Source organism: Panthera tigris, chromosome A2 (assembly GCF_018350195.1).
Source record: "Panthera tigris isolate Pti1 chromosome A2, P.tigris_Pti1_mat1.1, whole genome shotgun sequence".
Taxonomy (NCBI): Eukaryota; Metazoa; Chordata; class Mammalia; order Carnivora; family Felidae; genus Panthera; species Panthera tigris.
In genome coordinates, this window is record NC_056661.1 from 11,473,812 (window position 1) to 11,494,557 (window position 20,746).

At 58.3% G+C, this 20,746-nt stretch overlaps 3 protein-coding genes and 2 long non-coding RNA genes across 13 annotated transcripts in view; 1 reads left to right on the plus strand and 4 right to left on the minus strand.

The window, feature by feature from the left end:
* Nucleotides 1-2,798, minus strand: part of NOTCH3 (notch receptor 3) — a 35,328-nt gene extending 32,530 nt beyond the window's left edge. The window contains exons 1-2 of the mRNA XM_042978427.1: nucleotides 2,681-2,798; nucleotides 47-125 (exon numbers count right to left, since the gene is read on the minus strand). Coding sequence (XP_042834361.1) covers nucleotides 47-125; nucleotides 2,681-2,798 — 197 coding nt within the window. The remainder of the gene's footprint in view (nucleotides 1-46; nucleotides 126-2,680) is intronic.
* Nucleotides 2,799-9,075: 6,277 nt separating this feature from the next.
* On the minus strand, nucleotides 9,076-11,748 carry LOC122236390. 2 transcript variants are annotated; one of them, XR_006214447.1, is made up of 4 exons: nucleotides 11,435-11,748; nucleotides 9,652-9,718; nucleotides 9,464-9,521; nucleotides 9,076-9,315 (listed from the first exon to the last, which is right to left on the minus strand). It is a non-coding gene; the product is annotated as an uncharacterized LOC122236390 (long non-coding RNA). The 2 variants fall into 2 exon arrangements; XR_006214446.1 differs by having other exon boundaries at nucleotides 9,076-9,521.
* An 88-nt stretch (nucleotides 11,749-11,836) lies between these two features.
* Nucleotides 11,837-16,562, minus strand: EPHX3 (epoxide hydrolase 3). 2 transcript variants are annotated; one of them, XM_042978428.1, is made up of 9 exons: nucleotides 16,430-16,562; nucleotides 16,031-16,112; nucleotides 15,234-15,609; nucleotides 14,913-14,998; nucleotides 14,412-14,569; nucleotides 14,190-14,318; nucleotides 13,263-13,366; nucleotides 13,032-13,168; nucleotides 11,837-12,944 (listed from the first exon to the last, which is right to left on the minus strand). In XM_042978428.1, the coding sequence occupies exons 3-9, from the start codon at nucleotides 15,474-15,476 to the stop codon at nucleotides 12,719-12,721; spliced, it is 1,083 nt and encodes a 360-aa protein (XP_042834362.1). In that variant the 5' UTR covers nucleotides 15,477-15,609; nucleotides 16,031-16,112; nucleotides 16,430-16,562; the 3' UTR covers nucleotides 11,837-12,718. The 2 variants fall into 2 exon arrangements, with proteins under 2 accessions (XP_042834362.1, XP_042834363.1); XM_042978429.1 differs by lacking the exon at nucleotides 16,031-16,112.
* Nucleotides 15,610-17,344, plus strand: LOC122236609. The gene is made up of 2 exons (XR_006214695.1): nucleotides 15,610-15,686; nucleotides 16,885-17,344. It is a non-coding gene; the product is annotated as an uncharacterized LOC122236609 (long non-coding RNA).
* A 1,616-nt stretch (nucleotides 17,345-18,960) lies between these two features.
* Nucleotides 18,961-20,746, minus strand: part of BRD4 (bromodomain containing 4) — an 86,765-nt gene continuing 84,979 nt past the window's right edge. For all 7 annotated transcript variants that reach the window (XM_042978438.1, XM_042978440.1, XM_042978437.1 and 4 more), the window contains one exon: nucleotides 18,961-20,537. In XM_042978438.1, the coding sequence (XP_042834372.1) occupies nucleotides 20,469-20,537 (69 nt within the window). In that variant the 3' untranslated portion in view covers nucleotides 18,961-20,468. The remainder of the gene's footprint in view (nucleotides 20,538-20,746) is intronic.

The window sequence follows — 20,746 nt, forward strand, 5'->3', positions numbered from 1 at the left end:
ACCTCCCCACACAGGACCCACTGATGGCTCGGAGCCAGGCACTCACAGGCAGGCAGCCTCCCGGGAGGGCAGCTGGGTGCAGCGACCTCCATTCATACACGGGCTTCCGTCCAGGCAAGGGGGGGCTGTGGTGGGGGGAGGGAGGCGAAGGAAAGTGGGGGGTCAGCCAGGCACCCAAGAAACCCCAGCTCAGAGTGACACAGCCCATCTTTCCCTCCCCCAGGCAACAGCTGCCACGGGCTGGGGGTGTCTCTGTGGGGCATGGAGCCCCCCCACCCACAGTTCCCACGGCCCCCCGCCCCAGCCCCAGCTGTTGGGGCTGCAGCTGTCCCTGCCCGCTCAAGCCCTGGGAACCACAAGGCAGGGGCGGGCAGGAGGAGGTGCTGACTCGTGCCAGATGTGGGGACTCAGGAAGCTGCCAGAATGGGGGGTGCAAAGGCAGGAAGTGAGGGTGCTGAGTGTTAAAGGGAGGTCTGGGGCTGTGTGCCCAGATCCCAGGGTAATGGAGAGGGCAGGGTAAGGAGACCTGGGGCCATGGTTCTTACTTTCCCCGATGTTGGACATCTACTCCAGCTGGGCAGACCTGAACAGGGCTCTGGTGAGAGGGGCCAAGGCAGGTACCCCTTGCACAGCCAACACTGGGTGTTACAGGGACAGGGTGTGGTTTGAAGGGAGGGGCGGCTGGCACTAGACATGTGCTGCCCTGTCCAGCGTCCCCATCCCTGAGGGCTATGTCCCTCTGAGGTGTGGCAGTCTAACTGTCCCGCCAGACTGGTCTGGGGTGTGGCTGGGTGTCAGCTAGTGGAGAGTTGTGTGTGACGGCAGGTGTGGGGCCTCTGTGTGTGTGTGTGTGTGTGTGTGTGTGTGTGTGTGTGTGTGTGTGCGCGCGCGCGCGTGCACATGAACGAGTCACAGATAGATGGAAAGAGAGGAGAGATGGAGGGAGACAGAGAAAGACAGACACAAAAAAGGAAACTAGAAGCAGGCTGCCTCAGAGAGGAGACAGAGATGACAAAGACAGAGGGAGAGACAGAACAAGGTGAGCTGGAGAATAGGACAACATGGCCTGTGTCCCCTTCCTCAGGGGACAAGCAGAGACAGGACACTATCACCCAGACAGGGGCCGGTGGGTGTTTGTGAACTCACCCAAGGGGCCACATGAGGAGCCACATGTGTGTGTGCTTCAAGTCCATGGGTGTCCAGATGCCTGTGCATGTATGTGCAGGCTGGATGTGTTGTGGGTCCCTGCATGTGAACCAGTTATCTGGGTATACAGCTGTGCGCCTGTGTGTGACCTGTGGATCCTCAGGTGGGTCTGTGTATGGGCTGGATGTGACTGTCTGTCTGCATGTATAAACTGGGTGTGGGCATATCTTGGATCGTGTCTACATGTGCTCAATGTGTGCAGGCGACGTGTGCAAGGCCCGGGGCTGGTGATCCACGGTACCTACGAACACGGGTGATTGCAGGAGTTCGTATGTCAGTGTGTGAGCTGCGTATCCACGTCTGCGGATGTCGTGTGTGTGCGCACGTCTACATCTCTGTATGTGTGACCCAGGGCTGTGTGTGTGCCTGCGAGTGTGTGACAGGCCATGTGTGTGCGCGCTGGCCCCGCGGGGGCGGCAGCTCCTGCCCGATCCTGCCCGGTTGGGCACCCGGCTGGGCGGTGGAGGCCCTTCCCTCCCGGCGCTGAGCCCCGCCGCGGCTCCCCGGGACCCCGGACCCCGGCCGCTCGGCCCGCGTCCCTCTTCCGCCGGCCAGGCCTCCCTTGGGGGGTGTGAGCCCCCGCAGCCCCCGCCCAGGCCCCGCCGCCCGTCCCGCTTTGTCTGGCAAAGAAAGCGCGAGGCCGGCCGGGGGGGAGGGGGTGTCTAGACGGCGCGGCCATTGTCCCGAGCGGGGGAAGGGAGAGCGGGGAGGGGGAGGGGCAGGGGGCCCGGGCCGGCTGGGGAGGGGCTCGGGCTGCGGGGACTGGGCCGCTGGAGCGGAGCACGTGGGCTCGCGCCCCCCGCCCTCCTTTTCCCTCCCCTCGCGGGGGCGGGGTCCCGGGGCCGCCAGGTCCCGGCGGCCGGGGGAGGGAGCGGGGCCGCGGGCGGGGAAAGGGGCGCGGGCGCCGCTGTGGCTCCAGCTCCGACTCCGGCTCCGGGTCTTGCCGCGCTCCGGCCTGAGAAGTTTTCCCCGAGTTCAGAGCTCCGAGAACTTCGCGCCCCCCTCCCCGTCGCCCGCCCCGCCTGGCCGACCCTGGGTGTGTAGGGGGGCTTTTGTGCGAGGGGTCCCCAGCCTGGGGGTCCTGAGGCTCCAGTTCGTGACCTTCCCAGGACTCCGGACGGGCGTGCATTGGGAGCGTGCTCCATACCCTTGATCCCCCCGATCTCGCGTCCCTGATCCCTGCACCTCAAGTTCCCAGCCCCTGATTCCTGGGTCCCTTCACCCCCCCCCCACACTCTGATCGCTCCCGGATCCGTATTCTGCGGACCTCTGGGGCCCTGCCCCCTCCCCCCATTGAGTCCCTGCACCCCCGGGATTGGCACGTAGCCCCCGGACTCCTGTGCTCACAGCCCCTGCTCTGGTCCTTGGCTCCGAGGCCAGCCCTCCAGCCCCAGACTCCGGGGTCCTTAAACTCCGCTCTTACCCTCCCCCAACCCACCCACCCAGTCCCGACCACCAGGTCCCAGCCCCTCACCTGCAGCCCCGGGCCCCGCGAGCAGTAGCAACAGGGGCAGCGCCCGCACGGGCGGCAGCGGTGGCGGCGCCGACATCGGGCGACGGCGGCGGCGGCGGCCCCGGGTCCCCGGCCCCATGGCGGCCGGCCGCGACCCTCCCTCCTCCCTCCTCCCTTCTTCCCTGGGCTCCGGGCGCGTCCCGGGCCAGCCTCCGCGCCGCCAACTTCGCCAAAGTGAGGCTGCCGGGCCGCCCCGCCCCCAGCCCTGGGCGGCTCGCCCCGCCCCGGGGCCGGCCCTGCGCTCCCCCGCCCCCCCACCCCCACCCCAGCCCGGCCTCCCGGGGTCCCTGCCCACCCTCCACCCACACAGCCAGGGACCCGCAGATCCTTGGAAATTCAGGCCAGCCATGCGGTGAGGCGTGGGCTGAACCCACACTGACAGACACACCAGCTTCGTGAACACCCACGCTCCCAACACACACTCAGAGCCCAGGGACGCACACAGAGCCAGGGCACAAACACAGATCCACAGATCCTCCAAAACTGAGGCCAGGCACGTCCTAAGAATCTCACGCGCACACAACCACCCTGCTCCATTGCAGACGTATGCACAGAGCTTCACGGGGACTTAAGATATAAAACACAAACCCAAAGCTCAGGCCCAGCCAGGCCTTGAGCCTGGGACAGCATTTGCAGCCTCAGACCTCAGACACACATTAGGAAGGAGACCCATGCATGTGTGCGCACGCGCTCACACACACACACACACACACACACACACACACACACACACACACATCTTCTTACTCTCAGCTCTCCTGGAAAGCACCCCTCTTCCTCCTTACTACCCTGTGTGAACCCCAAAGGTCCACCCCAGCCCCCAGCCCCACCCATTCCCCCTCACAGCTTCTCTGCTGCTCAGCCTTGCTCAATTTGATCAACTGTCTTTTCCCAAATCAGTCATGCTGCAAAGCCTCCCTGCAGCCCACTCTGTCCATGCGGGGATAATGGGGACCCCGAAAGGCCCCAAGCCCAGCCCTGGAGGAGCCCTCATTCCGCGGAAGAAAAAGCCCGACACAGAAACCAGCAGCTCTGGGGGTTCAGAGCTGGGCCAGAGGGAGGGACAGAGTGTGGGAGGGGCACGCAGAGGGGTTGGTGAGGGCCCTGCTTGAGGGTAGTTACTGATTTGTTCATTCATTTATTCAACAGGTGGGTATAAATCTCTGGCTTTATGTCTGGCTTTGTTCCAGGGGCTGGGGGGTATACCTTCCTCCCCGAGAGAGGGCTCCCCAAAGGAGGGTCCAGTGGAGCTCAGCCTGGAAGGCTGAACTAGAGAGGGAAATGGCAGCAGAGACACAGGTTTGCGCCCACAGGAGGAAGCAAAGAAAGGAGGAGGAGTGGACAGACCAGGGGTCACACGGGGCACCATGAGGAGGAGGAGAAAGAGGCCAGGCTGTCCCCCATGGTAATTTGGCTGCAGGGAGGAGGGATGGGTTGGGGATAAGGCGCTGAATCCGTGGAGCCTAGGGGTCACCTACAGGGGCTGAACATCTAGAAGCCACGGTGGGAGATTTTCACCAGAGCAGCCCAGAAAGCTTCAGGCAACTTTTAACCTTTTTATTTTAAAATCATGTCAAATGCAAAAAAAATAAAAAATTAAAATAAAATAAAATAAAATAATGTCAAATGCAGAATAGCATAATTTCCACATGCCCTTTGTCGGGATTCGCCAACCCTTTCCACGCTTTGCCACATTTGCTTGATCTGGATCGGTTCCTCAGCGTTTCCCTGTCTCTTGTGATATTAACATTTTGGGAGAAGCGAGGCCACTCATTTCTCAGAATGTCCTCCAGCGGGCTGGCCTGCTCAGTCCTCCCAACCAGGGAGTATGTCTTTGTCCAGAACCACAGAGATGGTGCTGGTCCTCCCCAGTGCCTCGGATTAGGAGGTACTTGACATTAGTCCCCAACACTGGGGGTGTTACACTTCGATCACTTGTGTGAAGTTGGCCGACTTTCCCTACTATCAAGGGACTGTTCTCTTCCGTCCCCTCCTCCCATAATAAATAAATATCAGTATCACGTGGGGAGATACTTTGAGACGATGTGACTATCCTGGTGCCCATCAAATGTTCACCCGCTGGGTTGGGCACGTATTTATGATTTCCTCTGAGGATTTCTGAAAAACTTGAGACAAAATTCACATAAAATTAACCAATTGCCATGACAAATTTTTTTAATGTTTATTTATTTTTGAGAGAGAGAGTGTGAGCTGGGGAGGGGCAGAGAAAGAGAAACACAGAATCTGAAGAAGGCTCCAGGCTCCGAGCTGTCAGCACAGAGCTGGACTCGGGGCTTGAACCCACGAACCAGGAGATCATGACCTGAGCCGAAGTCGGACGCTCAACTAACTGAACCACCCAGGTGCCCCATCCAAGACATTTCTATCACCCCATCCCCTAGAGCAGCCACTCCCCAGCCCCCTCCTCCAGCTCCTGGAAGCCACCAAATGGCTTTCTCCCTCTCCCTCTATGGATTTGCCTAAACATTTTATATACATGGAATCAGACAGTGTGGGGCCCTTTGTGTCTGGTTTTTTCTCACTCAGCATAATGTGTGGGGTTTTTTTATTTTTTTAAATTTTATATTTGAGAGAGACAGACAGAGCATGAGCATGAGCAGGGGAAGGACAGCGAGAGAGGGAGACACAGAATCCGAAACAGGCTCCAGGCTCTGAGCTGTCAGCACAGAGCCCGACATGGGGCTCGAACTCACAAACCGCGAGATCATGAACTGACCCGAAGCCGGACGCTTAACCGACTGAGCCACCTGGGCGCCCACTCAGCATAACGTTTTTTGAGGTTCATCTGCCACCATGGAGTATGTACCAGTACATCACTTGCTTATGGCTAAGACTCCATTGAATGGCTATACCCTATTTTGCTTATCCATTCATCCGTTAATACCTTGAATAATTTTTAAATGCTGGAAGAGGAAGAGGGAAGGAGACAGAGAAGTGCTATTAGTGAGAAAGAAGAAGCATGAAGGGCCGAGGGTGACAAGTGAATGGCCGCAGCCTGGGGGCCAGAGGTGATATGAGAACCCAGGCCTGAGTGACTCCAGGCCACAAGGAGTACGAGGGGTGGGGGTGGGGATCGGGCAGAGAAAAGGACAAAAGTTGCACAAGAAAGAGCGCGGCCTGACTCATAGTGAGTGTACTGAGTCAATAGACCCTAGGGCAGGTGCAGCTCAAGTCTGTCCCTGTGCCCATCACCCCAGGAGGAAATCCAAGCCCCTGGGCCCTGCTTTCAAAACCCTCAGACTGGCCTTACCCTCTGCAGCCCCTCCCTTCTCATCATCACACTGATTCAGTGTCCCTCCTCACCCAGCAGGCCTTGCGCTCTCATGGCCTTTGCCCAGGTTCTTCCCTCTGCTGGGACACCCAGCTGGTTACAAGGACCCTTTTGCTTCCTCCCCAAGCAGGAACTCACAGGGAGTGTTCTCTTCAAAAATGTATTTTCTTGAGGCGCCTGGCTGGCTCAGTCGGTTAAGTGTCCAACTTCGGCTCAGGTCATGATCTCACTGTTCCTGAGTTCAAGCCCCACGTCGGGCTCTGTGCTGACAGCTCGGAGCCTGTAGCCTGCTTCAGATTCTGTCTCCCTCTCTCTGTTCCTCCCTTGCTCATGCTCATGCTCCGTCTCTCTCTCTCTCTCTCTCACGTGAGATCTCTCTCATGATCTCACAATTTGTGGGTTCAAGCCTCGTGTCGGGCTCTCTGCTGTCAGCACAGAGCCCCCTTAAGATCCTCTGTCTCCCTCTCTCTCTGTCCCTCCCACACATAAGCTCTCTCTCTCTTTCAAAAATAAATAAACATTAAGAAAAAATTTTTAAATGTATTTTCTTCCAGTTATAGGGAATGCTCTGCTATTTCCCACAATGCTACCCCTTTGCCCATGCTGGTCTCTCTTTCTGGTGTGCCTTCCAACCCCCCATCCCTGTGCCTGGTGAACTCCTTTTATTCTTCAGGGTTTCAGCTCCGGGAAGCCCTCTCTGCCCCCCAGACAGAGCCCCCTGGGTTATCCCAGCACCCTCCTGCTCTCTGTATCAGCCTCACACACAAGGGGTTGGGTATCTATGCCCTGCTCTATATCCCCACCTAGACTGGGAGCTTCCCAGGAACCAGGCGTCACACAGCATGGTCTGGGCACAGAGAGGGTGACATGGACGGGTTTGGTGACTCAGGAATTAGCTGAAGGAGTTAGGATGGCCAGCCCAGAAGGGCTGCCACTGGGGGCCCAGACCACCCTCTTAAGTACATTCTAGAAGTCTGGGGGCCCAGAAAAGGGTTTGAGGGTCCAGGGGCAAAGGTAGGGGCTTCACGAGGTGGGCTAGCTGCTCCCCTGACCCATCTGAGAAAGGACTTTTTTGCTGGAATGGATGTCCTAATAGGTGCTGAGCTCCCCATCAGAAGGAGCAACCAAGGAACTTGGACACCCCCCCCCCTTTTGCTAGGCAGAAAGCCTAGAGTCTGTGACTCTGCTGATCCAGTGGCATCTGGTCCATAGCAAACAGAGAAGGAAAGGGAGCAAAAGTAGTGAAAACACAGGCTGAGGCCAGCATGAGGGGCAGTGGAGACAAAAGACAGAAAGACACATTTACAGAGCCCCTACTGGGTGTCAATCCCATGTCAAGTCCCCAGGACTCAGCAAGTAGAATGCGGAGTCCTGGCTCCAGGATCCTGCTGCCCTCCAGCCACAGTGGCAGGCCCAGCCCAAGGTGTCAGGACCCTTGGGGGACAGGAGAGTCTGGAACGACCATTCCCACAGCCTCGCAGTGGGATTCCACACAGTTCCCAATGTGGTGGAGATAGGGGGTGAGCCCGAGCCCTCTCCCCTGCCCCTGATGGCCGCCTTGGCCCAGGACTGCGTTTCTCCTCAATGAGCTCAGTCCCCAGGGACACAGGACCTGGGCCCAGGCCAAGACACAGCTGCCGGGCCCGGGCCGATGACCGGGAACCTGAGAACATGCCCTCAGCTTCTCCTCCAGGGACCACAGTCCCGCCCTCTGCACCAAAGCTGGGGCCGGGCCCTCAGGCCCAGACAGCGGGCCACGGGAGCCAGCAGGGGTGAGGGCTGCTGGGTGTGGGCCCTGGGCAAGAGTGGGAAGGCAGAACTCCAGGGGCTGTCGGCCGCAGACCCAACCAGCTCTTTTGGCCACTGCCTCCCTAGGGCCTTCTCATGCTCCAACCCTCTATGGCTCCCCACTGCCCAGAGTGACACCCTCCTCAGCTTACTTGGCACGGGCTGCGTTCACCATTGGGAGCTCTTTTCTCATACCCTGCAGGCTCCGTTCACTCTGCCCCTCCAGCTCTCCTCGCCTTCATTCACTCATTCAACAAACATTCAGTCATTCAACAAACATTTTACTGACAACCAACCACAGGCACAGCTGTCAAAGACAGACAGGCTCTTGATTTCAGCTCAGGTCACGATCTCTCAGTTCGTGGGATCAAGCCTTGCATCGGGCTCCATGCTGACAGCACGGAGCCTGCTTTGGATTCTCTCTCTCCCTCTCTCTCTGCCCCTCCCCTGCTCACGCTCTCTCCCTCACTCTTTCAAAATAAATAAACTTAAAAAAAATTTTTTTTTAAGTTAATAAATAGAAGAAAAGAAACCAGAAGGCAAACAAATAAGAACCATGGACTGTGGCAAGGGGGGAGGAGAGATTTCAGTGACAGGGGCAGGCAGGACAGGCCTCACCGAGTTAGGGGACGTTACAGCTGAGACCTGAAGAAGGAGAAGAAGCCACACAGGAGCAAACAGCCGGAGGAAGGGTGTTCCAGGTAGAGGGAAGGCGAGTGCAAAGGCCCAGAGGAGGAAGGGTGAGGGGGACAGAGTGCTGGGCACACAGTGACCGAGAGCTGGGAGGTCGAGGAAGACGATGGGGGCCAAGTCTCAAGGGTCTGGGATTTCATTGCAAGCACGGTGGCCGCCGCTGGAGCGTTTTAGCAGGGAGAAGCTGATCGGAGGTTGTAGGAGATCCCTGTGGAAGCTCTGCCTTCCTTTCTCCCAGGGAGTGGTCCCTGGGGCCTCACACTAGCTCCTCTGGGCTCCCATGGCCTCCCCTCCCACCCCGCCTACCACATGATCCCTCCTGGGTCCCCCTCAGATTCTGAGCTCTGTGGGTGTCCGTCTTGCTCACTGCTGAATCCCCAAGTGTCCAGCCTAGAGCCTAGCCCACAGTAGGTGAAACAACTATCAGTCGATCGAATGAATCTACCAAGCACATTTCAGTGCAGAGCAGGAGCCAGGAGGTGGGACTTGAATGTGCCCATTGGCAGCTCTGAGACTGCCCCCATTAGATCAGGTCTCCGCCAGAGGAAGGGATGCGGGCTGGGGGCTGGGGGGGGGGGGCGGTTCTTGGAGGAGGAGATGGGGGGGTGAGAACTGAGTATGGAAAAGAGTGAAGAGAACGGAACTCACTTCTATTGAGCAGCTGCCGGCCCTGCAGCTCTGGAGGTGGCGGTGTCCCTGTCGTAGGACCCTCCACTGGGTGGGACATCGCTGGGCATCTTGGCCTCCCAGGCCCTGGGCTCAGACCGCTGGAGTCGTCCGTGTGCACAACCTTCCTCCAGACCCCATCTCCTCCTGCTCAGGTCTGAACCATGATGCCCTGATGGCCCCTGCCTGTCCTTGGCTCCCTGGCCCTTGAAACTTGTCTTTCTCCCTGTAAGTGTGGCACTTGTCCTCCCTCCCTGTCCTCCTGTTTCAGAGAAGGGAAATGCCTCCCCAGGGCTTTTCATTACCTCTTCCTTTGGCTAGAGCTTGAGCCCTCTTCCACGACAAAGTGAAGTTCACAGGAATCTGCAGTGAGTGCTTTCATGTTGCCCCACCCCCAAGCTCCTGACCTTCTCCCCCTCACCCCCTTTTCCCCCGTGCCCCTTCCCTTCATTCTTCCCCTCCTCCACTCCACTCCGTGCCCCCAGAGGCTGACCTCTACTGGTGCATCAATGGACGGCCTTGTCCTCTGGCTTCCAGGTGGGTCTGGCCAATAGGAGGCACTGGCAGAAGATGAAGCCAAAGGAGAGAATGGGGTATTAATCCTCCTGCATCCCTGCCTGTGGGGTCAGCTCAGCTAGTAGCACCCCTTGACCAAAGGCCCTGTCTGCATGAATCTGTGCTTGGGTTCTAACATCCTTCTTTCCCCTTGTCTGGTCAGGGGGACCAGGAGATGGTAATGGCTCTCCATGGTTGCTTTGCCCCTTTGGTTTCTCCAAACCCTGCTCACTCTGTGTGGTCCCTGTGGCAAACCTGCCTCAACTTACCCCATTTGAATGTGCCACTTATCTCCTCTAGGCTCACAGCTTGGGGTCCCCATCCTTCCCTCCTCACTCCTGCTTAAGGGTGCTCGGGACATCCAAGTCCTGTGTCCTCTGCTTCCACGTCTTCCCTCATCCCAAACTTCCCTCCCAGTCTCAAGAAACACTAAATCAGCTGTGCGTGGAGGCTTCCGTGGGTTGGAGCGCATCCTTGCAGGGGTTAGCTCCAAGGCTGCTTCCTCCAGGGAGCCTTCCCTCCCACTCCCCAAGTGTCCTCCCCCCCCGCCCCCCCGCGTTGCTTATTCCACTCGAGCCCGGCTCCGCCTCCCCTGCCCCTCCTCTGGTGTACCGCCAAAGTCTTTGAGCCTGTGGCAGGACAGATGAACGAGTGAATGAATGAATGAATGAATGGCTGAGCGACCGACTGACTGATGAATGAATGATGGAAGGCGGTCTGGAGCCGGGAGCTCGGAGCAGGGGAAGGGAGTCGCCGAGCCTGGGAGGGGTCTCAGCCGGGCCGCCTCCCTCCAAACCCTCCGGGTCCCTTCTCCGGCCTGGAAAAGATGCGAGCGCCCAGCCCCGCCTCTGGGAGAAAGGCGCGCCCCGATTGGCTGAGGCTGGCTTCGGCCGAGTCACGAGTCTCTATTGGCTCGCTAGCCAGGACTCTGCCCAATCACCGCGATGAATTCCCCCCCACCCCCAGACTCTGACTCCCTCCCGCCTGCAGCCGAGGAGGCGGAAGACGGCGCCTTCTTGTTACCCTGGCAACCGTCAGCGGACCTGTCGCCCCAGCAACTGTCCGAGGCCTCCCGTCAGCCTTCGCCTGGGCCCCTCCAATCACCCAGACAACCGCTACCCGTTCCGGTCAACCATCAGCCCTTTCCCCATCACCCTGGCAACCGTCGCCAGACCCACCGCCCCCTGGACACACCACCCTCATCCTGCCCGCAGGCCTCCTCGGCCCAGACCTCCACCCCAGGCTCCGAGGTCGCGGGGTCCCCTTCCCCTCCGGCCCATCTCCTCGACCCCAAGGGGCACTGTTCCCACCCTGGAAGTGGGGGGGGGGGCCCGAGGTGGGTCGGGCGCTGGGGATCCCGGCCCCCGTCGGGCCCCACGGGCCGCCCGTGCTGAGGCAGCGCATGGCCCCCCAGCTGTCTCGCCGCTCGCACTCCTGCGTGGGACTGTCCGGCCACAACAGGGAGCTTTTCAAAATGCAAGCCATGTTCCTCCCTGCTGAAAACTCTTCCCTGACTCCCCTTGAGAACCGAATCCAAACTCCTCACAGCCCCTGGCGGTCTGGCTGTGGCCTCTTCTCCTCTCTCGCTGCCACTAATCCCCACGTTGTTACTCCAGTAGCCTAGGCTTATTTCCACCTCCAACCTTCCTGCTTACGGCTTCCCACTCCCTGAAGTGTGTCCCCCAGCTAGGGAAGCCTTTCCTGAGTCGCCAGACACTCACCTAGCTCTCTATGCCCGTTCTGTTAACTCCAGAGTAAGGCTGTGTTGTTCACTCCCCAGCGCCTAGATCAGTGCCTGACACACAGGATGAATGAAAAGGATGTTATGTTAGAGACAAGACAGTACAGAGGGGGATGACCAACAGGCGAGTTTTAGCCAGCCAGACCCATCCCAGGGATAAGAGAATGTTTTTCTGAGGTTGCAGGTCCCCAGAGAGATTCATCAGCATTCGTCATGACATGGTCCCCAAAGGCCAGGCAAAGGCTGGGGAGACAGAAGGGCCATGGCCAGCCTGAGGCTGGATGATTCACCCTCTATTTGTCCCACCCTCATCTGGAGGCTGGAGCCAGAGACTGCCCCCCCCCTCCCCCCGCCCCAAAGAACCAGCGGAATCTGTGGTTAACTTGGAGAAGATTCCAGGCGCTGGAGAGGCAGGCCTCAGACTTCAGATGGTCATTCAGGGAGCCGGTCCCTTCCTGTGCCCTGTCCAGAATCTCAAACATCCACCCTAGCATAGCCTAGAGCTGTTTTTCCACGAATCTGAGACAGGGATCCCAGGGATCTTGCCCAGGCCGCACCTAGAGATCTTGACCTTACAGGGTCTGGAGTCACAACCGGGAGGGAGATGGTGGGAGCTGCCCAGGGCCTGCCTAGACAGGAATCTAGACACACACCTGCTTGTACATGAGGGTCTTTCCTTGGAGAGCTGGTCAGGAGCCAGGTACAGACACCCCTATTCTAGGAGTACCCTCATCAGCACTGTCCAATAGAATGCTTTATGCTGATGTGTCAGTGGAGCCCTTGAAGCATGGCTAGAGTGACCGAGGGACTGGATTTTTAATCGATCATATTTTAATTAATTTCCATTTAAATCGAAGCAGCCAGATACGGCTGCCAGTTACCCTACTGGACAGAACAGCTTTTAGCTGAAGACTCAGATTGGAGATGAAAGCCAGGGACGGGAAGGTCAGAATCTGTGGTTTGTGCAGCTCTGGGGGCTGACGTTGGCAGGAAGGGGAAGGCCCCAGGGAGGGGAGAGGTAGGACGCTGGGTATCCAGCTCCGCAGAGGAGAGAAGTACCCGGTTCCCCAGGGCTGAAGTGCTCGTTCACGTGCACAGACACTCACACCGGTGTGTGAGCAAACAGCCTGGTGCGCCTGCGGGCATCCACAGACACACTCGTGTGTGGTCTAGGAGTTCCACGCCTGTGCGTGATCCCGGAGTCCGTCGTGGTGTGCACGTGGTGTGGACTCCCAGGTGCACACAGGCCAGGGAGCGAGGGCTGCTAGCCTAGCAGGTCTTGCAAGAAGGCCCACATGTACTGGTGCATTTCCTCGGGGTTGCTCTGTGGGATCCAGTGCCCCACGCCCGGCAGGATGTGGGCCTCCAGCCGGCCGGGCACAAAGCGACTGCTGATGGCTCCTACCAGCCCCTGCTCCAAGTACGTGTCCTTCTCTCCCCACAGCAGCAGCGTGGGCGTGGCCAGTTCCTGGGGCTCCAGGGGAAGGTTCCTAGGGCCAAGACAGGTGGCAGAATGACCGCCCCTCCCCCTTGCCCCCCAGAACTCTCCTGAGCTTCCGCCCCGGGTCTGGTCTCACCTGAAGAGGTTTCGGTAATAGTTGAGGGGCCCAGTGAGGCCACCGGGCTGGGAGAAGTCATAAAGGAAGGCCTCGAGCTCGTTGGGGGTTAAGTGTGGGATGCCTCTCTTGCGGTGTGTGAGGGTGGTCTTCAGGATCTGGGTACACAGCAGACCTACGGTTTCAGTGCCCAGCCTGCCCAGTCCCAGCCCCCCACCCTCCACGTACCCCCAGGCCTTTGCCCCACTGCACCTGGAAGTCAGACATGGACAGTAACTTCTCAGGCAGCCAGGGAAGCTGGAACAGGAACATGTAGTTGGAACGGAAGAACTGGCTGATGTGGTGCATAGAGTAGTCTGTGGGCGGCAGGGGAAAGGCAGATGTGAGGCCTGGGCCTGGGGTGGCCCCACCCCCTCGCACTCCTACACGCACCCAGGTCAGGCACACAGATGCACCAACACTCAGGAATGTCATCGCATGCCGGACCTCGTGGGGGTGACCCGACATTCCTCCTGGCCCGGGTGCCGGTGTCCCTCCCTGCCAAGTGGTCACTGTATCCACAGAATGGGGACACCTCTGTCTGCAGCCACTGCCCAGGTCTGGATGCATTTCAATACTTATTGAGCACCTACCGTATGCCAGGACCTGTTTAAAACCCTGGCGACACAGCAGTAAATGGCACAAACAAAACTCCCTTGCCCGCCTGAGAGCTGACAGTCTAGAGACAGAGACAGACAAGAAACAACACGGAGGGAGAGAGAGAGAGTGGGAGAGAGACCACAGCACTAGGACTATTATACTGGGAATTAGAATCAGGTGATGAGACGGGTATCTGCTTACTCATCTATGCCTTCCTTGCCAGAAGAAAGACATTAAGCCTCTCTTGCCTCGGTTTCCCCAACTGGATCGTGGAGATAACGACACTTTCGTATGCACAGAGGCTTGTGTTGGTTATGTATATGCAAAGCTCCTTGTCAGAGCAATTGTTACCTGTAAGTGCTCAGAAACCGTGAGTTACTCCTGAGTGCACGCTCACTGATTGTAGATTGGGAGCATCATGGGTGTCCCCAGCCCCCCGGGGGGGGGGGGCCGGTGTTGACTGGTGGACAAGGAAGTGCAGACACAGAGACAAGCCCCTCCACACGGGCATATTCCAGCGTCCCGGGCTCCCCAACACACCTTGGTACACAGACATGGGGGCCGCACTGACAACTACCATCCGCTCCACCAGGGACGGGTAGTAGATGGAGAAATTCCAGGCGAGGACCGCACCCCAGTCGTGGGCCACCAGGATGCACTTGGAATAACCTGGGGGGTGAGAGGAACCAGTGGGAGGTGAGAAGCCAGGGAGAGGCGAGGCAGGGGTGAGGGAGGCCAGGCCTGGGATGGGGGTATCCGCACCCAGGCCCAGGATGACATCCTGGATGTCCGCCATCAGCAGGTCGATGGTGTAACAGTCAACATCCCGAGGTGCATCTGAGGAGCCGTAACCCCGTAGGTCCACAGCCACCACGTGGAAGCGGCTCTGGAACTCCCAAAGCTGGTAGCGCCAGGAGAACCTGTCAGGCGGGTGGAGAGGGAGGTTGAGTCAGGGTCCCCAGGCTGCACCTCCACCCTACGCCCGGCAGGGGCTTTCGGCAACCCCACTTCCCTGCCCTGGACTTCCCAGAAAGGAAGATGGGGGAACGCCGCGCCGAAGGCAAGGTCGGCTGCACTCTGGGTCCAGGGCAGCGTCGACACTGATACCTCTTTGTCCCATCTCTGCAGGGACGTTCCTGGAGACGCCTGTCCTCGAGCACCCCCTTCTATGCCTTGGGCCCCCGGTCTACCCAGCCAGCCCCGCGGCACCTCCAGCTCCACCTGCGGCCTTGGGCGCCCCAAGCCCCTGGGCTTCATACCTACCAGTTCTCCGGGAAGCCGTGCAGAAACAGCATGAGGGGTCCGTTGCCACGTCCAGCGGAGACATAGTGGAGGCGCAGGCCCGAGCTCTGGGGGAGGACACAGTCAGAGACCCGGGGAGGCCCTCCGCACTAGGCTTGACACCCCCCCCCCCACACACACACACTGCCCGCCCTTCCGGCCACGCGCCGACCCCCGTTTGGATTCCACCATTTGCTCTCCGCTCAGCGGGGCTCGGCCCCGACGGGGCCCGACCTCCCGGGGTTCTCGACCCCCCGAAGCCCCGACGGCCCCCCGCACAGCCGCCCGCGCACGCGCGCTCACCTTGAGGGTCAGGAAGCAGTGTTCGCCCAGCGTGGGGTCGCTCAAGCAGGCGGGTGGGGTGCGCCGGGGGCGCCCGCAGCAGCCGCGCCGGGGCCGGCACAGCACGTGCATGAGCGCGATGCAGCCATAGACGGCGGCGGTCAGCAGCGCCGCGCAGAACACGAGGCTCCACATGAAGGCGCGCAGGAGCTTCAGAGTGACGCGCGACGGCGCCAGCAGCGCTGTCACCACCAGCTCCGGCATGTCGCCGCGACCCGGGACGACTTCGGCGCTGCCTTCGGGGGTGTGGGCGGGGGGCGAGAGCAGCAGCAGCGAGGCGGGATCCGGGCTGGGAAGCCCACCGCCTTTGGTCTGGGGACCCTCCGTGCCTCCGGGGCTTAAGGAACGCGCCGAGAAAAGAGGAGGGAGGCTTATATCGAAACAGCCACCGCACAGGAGTCACCTAAGTGCCAGGTAAACACCTGGGCGCGACGGAGACAGGGAACAAGGATAGGGTGCGGGGATGGAGCCTGCGAGGACCAGGCTTCCGAGGCTGGGGAGGGGCTTTGAGGAGAGGGGAAGAGAATTGAGGGCGGGGCCTAGGCAGGCGGGGGGTGGGGGGGGGTGGGCTTCATGAGGGGGCGGGGCCTAGTAGGACTCCCGCCGCGGGTGGGTGGGAATATTAAGTCTAGAGGGAGATTGATGTCTGGACAAACAGGGGATAAGGAGGTGACTTTAGTGAAATGGGCGGAGCCTAGAGCGAAGGGGCGGAGCAATGCAGGGTAGGTGCGGCCTACGCGCCGGAACCGTGGACCCACCTTGGCCTAGGAGCTGCATAGGAGATGGAGGCGTGGCTTAGAGGGCGGGCGGGGCGAGGGTGGAGTCCAGATGAGGCGGGGCCTAAAGTTGGGCGTGAGAAGGCCGGAGGCTGGGCCCGGATACTTTGGGTGCGAGGGCTGGGCCAATAAGCTGGGGGTCGGCCCGGGTCCGGGCTGAAGAGACGGGGGGCGGGGCCGGGACCTAATATGGCGGGGCGGGCGGGCCCGGAAGCGGAAGGAGGGGACAGGTAGTGCCTTGGCTGGGATTAGAAGGCGCGGGCGGTCGCCGCAACCCGGGGAGGACTTGAGAGCCCCTGCCGCCGCCCTTCGGAGCTCCCCTCCCTGGAGTGCGCGGCCCTGTCCTTGGCCTGGCTGGGAGAGACCTAACAGCACCCTCACCCAGGCCTGGTTCCAACGGCGGGTCCAGTGGCCTCGACCCCGGGAAGTCCTCCAGTTAGTCCAGCGCCCGCCGGCCCCGCCCCTGCACGGCTGTGATTGGAGGGCGGTGGTCATTGACGTGCGGGTGACAGGTCTCGCCCGGGAGCCAATCGGCAGGTGTTGAGGCCGGGCTGGGGGGTGGGGATTCGCCGGTGGCGACCAATGGAGACGCGGAGACTCTTAACTTCTAGAGGGCTGACCCCGCCCGCGAGCCGGAGGACCGGGCCGGTTGAGTCCCTGGGGCTGTCAGAAAGAGGAAGTGGGTCAGGATCGGTCCAGAAGGCCGACAGGGCAGGTTCTTCCTCCTGTTTTGCAACCTTCCCCCAAGATCCTAAACATTTCACGGTCACTCACCGTTTAACCCACGTAACAACCCTATTAAGTGTAGGTACTATTATCACATCTCTGTATTACAGACCACGAACCTGAAATTCGGAGATTAAGTCATTTGCCTAAAGCCATACAACTTGCTGAACGGGATTTATGAAAAAAGCAACAATCTCGGGCTCCACCTCTCCCGCCCGGAGGCGGCCATTGGAACGCTGTTAGCTTTCTTCTGGTGGTTACCCAGGTATCTCGCTCGACAGGCTTGTGTGGCCATTTCTTGAGGACCAATTTAGGAAGTTCATTAAGGATGGACTCAAGCCTCACCACCCCTGGACGGACCCTACCCATTTTTAGTTTTCCTTTTGGTTTCCTCTTTAACTTTAAACACCCTTCTCATTATTTTTGTCACCTCCCACTGCTAACCTCTACCTTTGTGTTGTTAAGGCTGAACAGGACACCATCCTGGGCCCATAATTAAGTCTGTGGGTTCCTACTTAAAGGGGCATGGTGGTTTATGTGGTTCGGCCTCAGTAAACAATGTATTTCAGACTCGGTTGGACGGCTATGATTACATGGCTGGTATTGTACAAAGGTTTATTCTCCCTGTACCAAGTACCTTTCTTTTCTTGCACGATTAGCCTGGATCACAGCTTCGGTTTCTTTTACACTTTCCATCAAATCAATCCTCCACAGCCACTGGGTGATCCCGGTTGTGCCTCCTTGAGTCCTCTAATCTGGCTGCATGGCTGGTGGGAGTCTGGGGCTCGCCCTTCTTCCTCTGCTACACAAAACTGACTCCCTCCATCCCCCTACCCCAGCTTTGCCCTCAGACAAAAACACAGCAGTAGTCACAGGATGGTTAATTTTATATTCAGTACAAATGTTTATTTTTGCAATGAGAACTGCACAAAAAAAAAAAAAAAAAAACTTTAGTATATAAGTGAAAAGTCTACGAATTCCCTTCTACAAATGTCTAAAGTGTTTAATACAAGTCTCAGATTCACTGACATAATTATTGGCCAAGCGATCCGTGCATACAGTACAGTGGGGGGCTTGTACACACCTCTTACTCTTGTATAGGACTAAGATTTCTAGTACTGTGGGAGGGAATGGGAAATGGCCAGAGAAATTAAATAGTAGATCCAAGTTCTAATTACAACCCAGTTAGAGGAACACCCATCAGGGAGGTGTGGAGAGGGCCATGGCAGAATTAAATCTTTAGAAGGAAGGTGCAGACAAAACCATTTCTCCAGCTAAACAGTCGGACCTGGCCTGGGGAAGTTACTGAACAAAACACGGAACAGAAGCGAGGGGGTGGGATGAGATGGAAGAAACCCCAAAGAACCAATGAAGTCCCACTTGAACCGGCAGCACAGTGGCACATCGAGGAAGTGCCTGCTGGGGGGTGGGGCAAGGGTAGGGAGGCAAGTGGGGGCCTCTGGCCGGTCGCCTGAACTACACTCTTGCCAAGAGGTTTCGGCAGATCCCAAACACAAGATGATACAAGGGCTTTTCCGGTTGAAACAGAAAAGGGAGATAGGGGTTAAGAAACAGTGCTAGAAATGTTTCAGTTTACGTCTCTGCACACATAAATGATACACTTTCATCCTACATCCTAGCCACTCTTGAGTGCCCCCCTCGCCTTGTGGCACACAGGCAAGGGGGGCAGGGTAGCCATACAGCAGGATCTCTCGGGCAGGCATGTGTGCGTGCGTGTCTACATGCATGGGGCGGGGGAGGATCCCATTGTGGGGGATGGACACTTATCTAAGAACATCTGGTTAACCCTGAGCTTAAATGAAAGGAGCAGTTAAGGTAGAGGCAGGCAAGGTGGCAGAAGTGGCCCAAGTCCTCTGGTGAGTGGGGGACCAGGATGGAGGAGGGCGAAGGGGGGAAAATACTGTCTGGAGTCTGGCCAGGTTCTGCTGGAGCATGTCACCCCGCTAGGAGACCAGGGTCCATAGAAAGAATGGGTGCCTGGGCTCCGTGTCACAGCTTCAACGTGGTCACAGGAGACGGCCTAGGTGGCCCTGGTGGTAGTTCTTGTACAAAGGTGGTTTGGGATTTGGGGCGGGGGGGGGGGGGGGGGGGGGGGGGGGGGAGCGGCCCTGGGCCTAACCTAGGCAACAGGTGGTTCACAAAGAAATGTCAGGAAGACACCAGCATTAAAAAAGAGAGATGTGTTTATTCCATGATCAGTACAGACCAAATGCATATTCACCGTATGAAAGTCAAACCAGTCAGTGACTCCAGAGTTTGGCCAACACTGAGGCACCAGCGACGTGGTGTAGAGTGGGTTCTCATGGCACACGTAACCTCACCAAGGGCTCCAATTATAAAATTAAAAAAAAAAAAAAAAAAAAAAAAAAAAAAAGTAGGGGAAGTGGCAGCCAGCTGGTCAGGCTGGGTGGGGAGCCTCTGCCTCAGTGGTCTGTGGCCCCCAGCCCCCCGTGCCCGCCTCATCCCCTGGCCCTTCCTTTCCTGGTAAAAAACAACTCAAAACAGATTTGACATTAAAAAACAAAGGAGTGGGGAGGGAAAAGAAAACATGGCTTTATAATTAAAAATAGACTAATAAAGTTTGAAACTGAGTAAAATATAGGCAGTTTTTTTTTGTGTGTTTTGTGTTTTGTTTTGTTTTTTGTGGGTTTTTTTGAGTTTTTTTTTTACACCAGTTTGGTGGAGTCACCAACAAACTTCAAACAAAGATATGCCAACTATGTTCACTACACAGTACAGCCACGGTCACACACTACCCACAGCGCGGTGGCAGCCGCCGCTCAATGAGGAGACGATCACACCATTTCGGAGATAAGCAGTGCCATTGTGTCTGGAGGAGAAGAGAGAGTTAAAAATAAAATAGAATCCAACAAAAAATATATATATAGGAAAAAAAAAAAAAACAAAAAAAAACAAAAAAACCCAGAAACACAGTTGGGAAGGAACTGACTTTGGTTGGTGGCCTCACTCACCGGGCGAGGCCGGCCCACACACGCGCGTGTGACAGTCACCTCGCTCCGAATTGCCATGGACACACACACACCTCCACGGCACTATTCCCTTTTGCACAAGCGAACACTTACAGAGAGCGGCTCTCGATTAAAGGCTTGTGGGGGGAGGGGAGGGGTGGGGTCTGTTCAAGGCAAAGTCAGTGCCAGCAAGGGGTGGGCCGGCGCCCTCGCCCGCCTCCAGCTCGCTCGGGCCTGCCCTGGCCTCCTGGGAGCGGGCGGTGGTGGCTGGGGTGTGGGGGGAAGGACTCCTGGTGGGCAGGACGTCACGAACGTCACTTTCTCGGGGACAGAAACCAGTCACGGTGGTGGCGGCAGCAACAATGTCCTGTGTATACTGTGTAGACATTTGGCGGAGAGCAGGGCCTGTGCCCTGCACGCGGGGACGCGCGGCTTGGGTCTGGCCGGCACTTGCTCGTGGCGAGGCGTGCTCTGAGCTGACGTCCCGTGAGGGGGTGGTGGGTGGCGGGCTGTCCAGCTGGCTGTAAGGCAGACAGGCTCTGCGATCCTCAGCTGCCCGTCAGGCCTGCCCCGGGCACAGCATGCAGGAGGGCCAGGCCCGGAGACACCCCCTCGCCGCTGCTACCGCCTCCACTGCCGCCCCTAACACTATGGAGAGTCAACGTTTTGCCAGAAAATCAGAGTCAGAAGTCACCTCGGTGCTCTCAGAAAAGATTTTCTTCAAATATTGACAATAGATCACTCTGGAAATTCATGTCAATGGTAGCTGCCATCTGGAGGGGAGAGGTGGGAAGGAGGGAGTGAGAAGAGGTGCCCCCCCCCCCCCCCCCGCTATGGCTTCCGAACTCCCCGCCCACCCCTCAGCCCCTTCCAGCACTGGCCATGCCCTCAGGGCCCACATCCAGGCACCTCGGCACTGGCTCTGAGCCCCCTCTGAGACCCTGAGGCCAGCACAGTGCAGAGAAGCAGCAGCCCTGTCCTG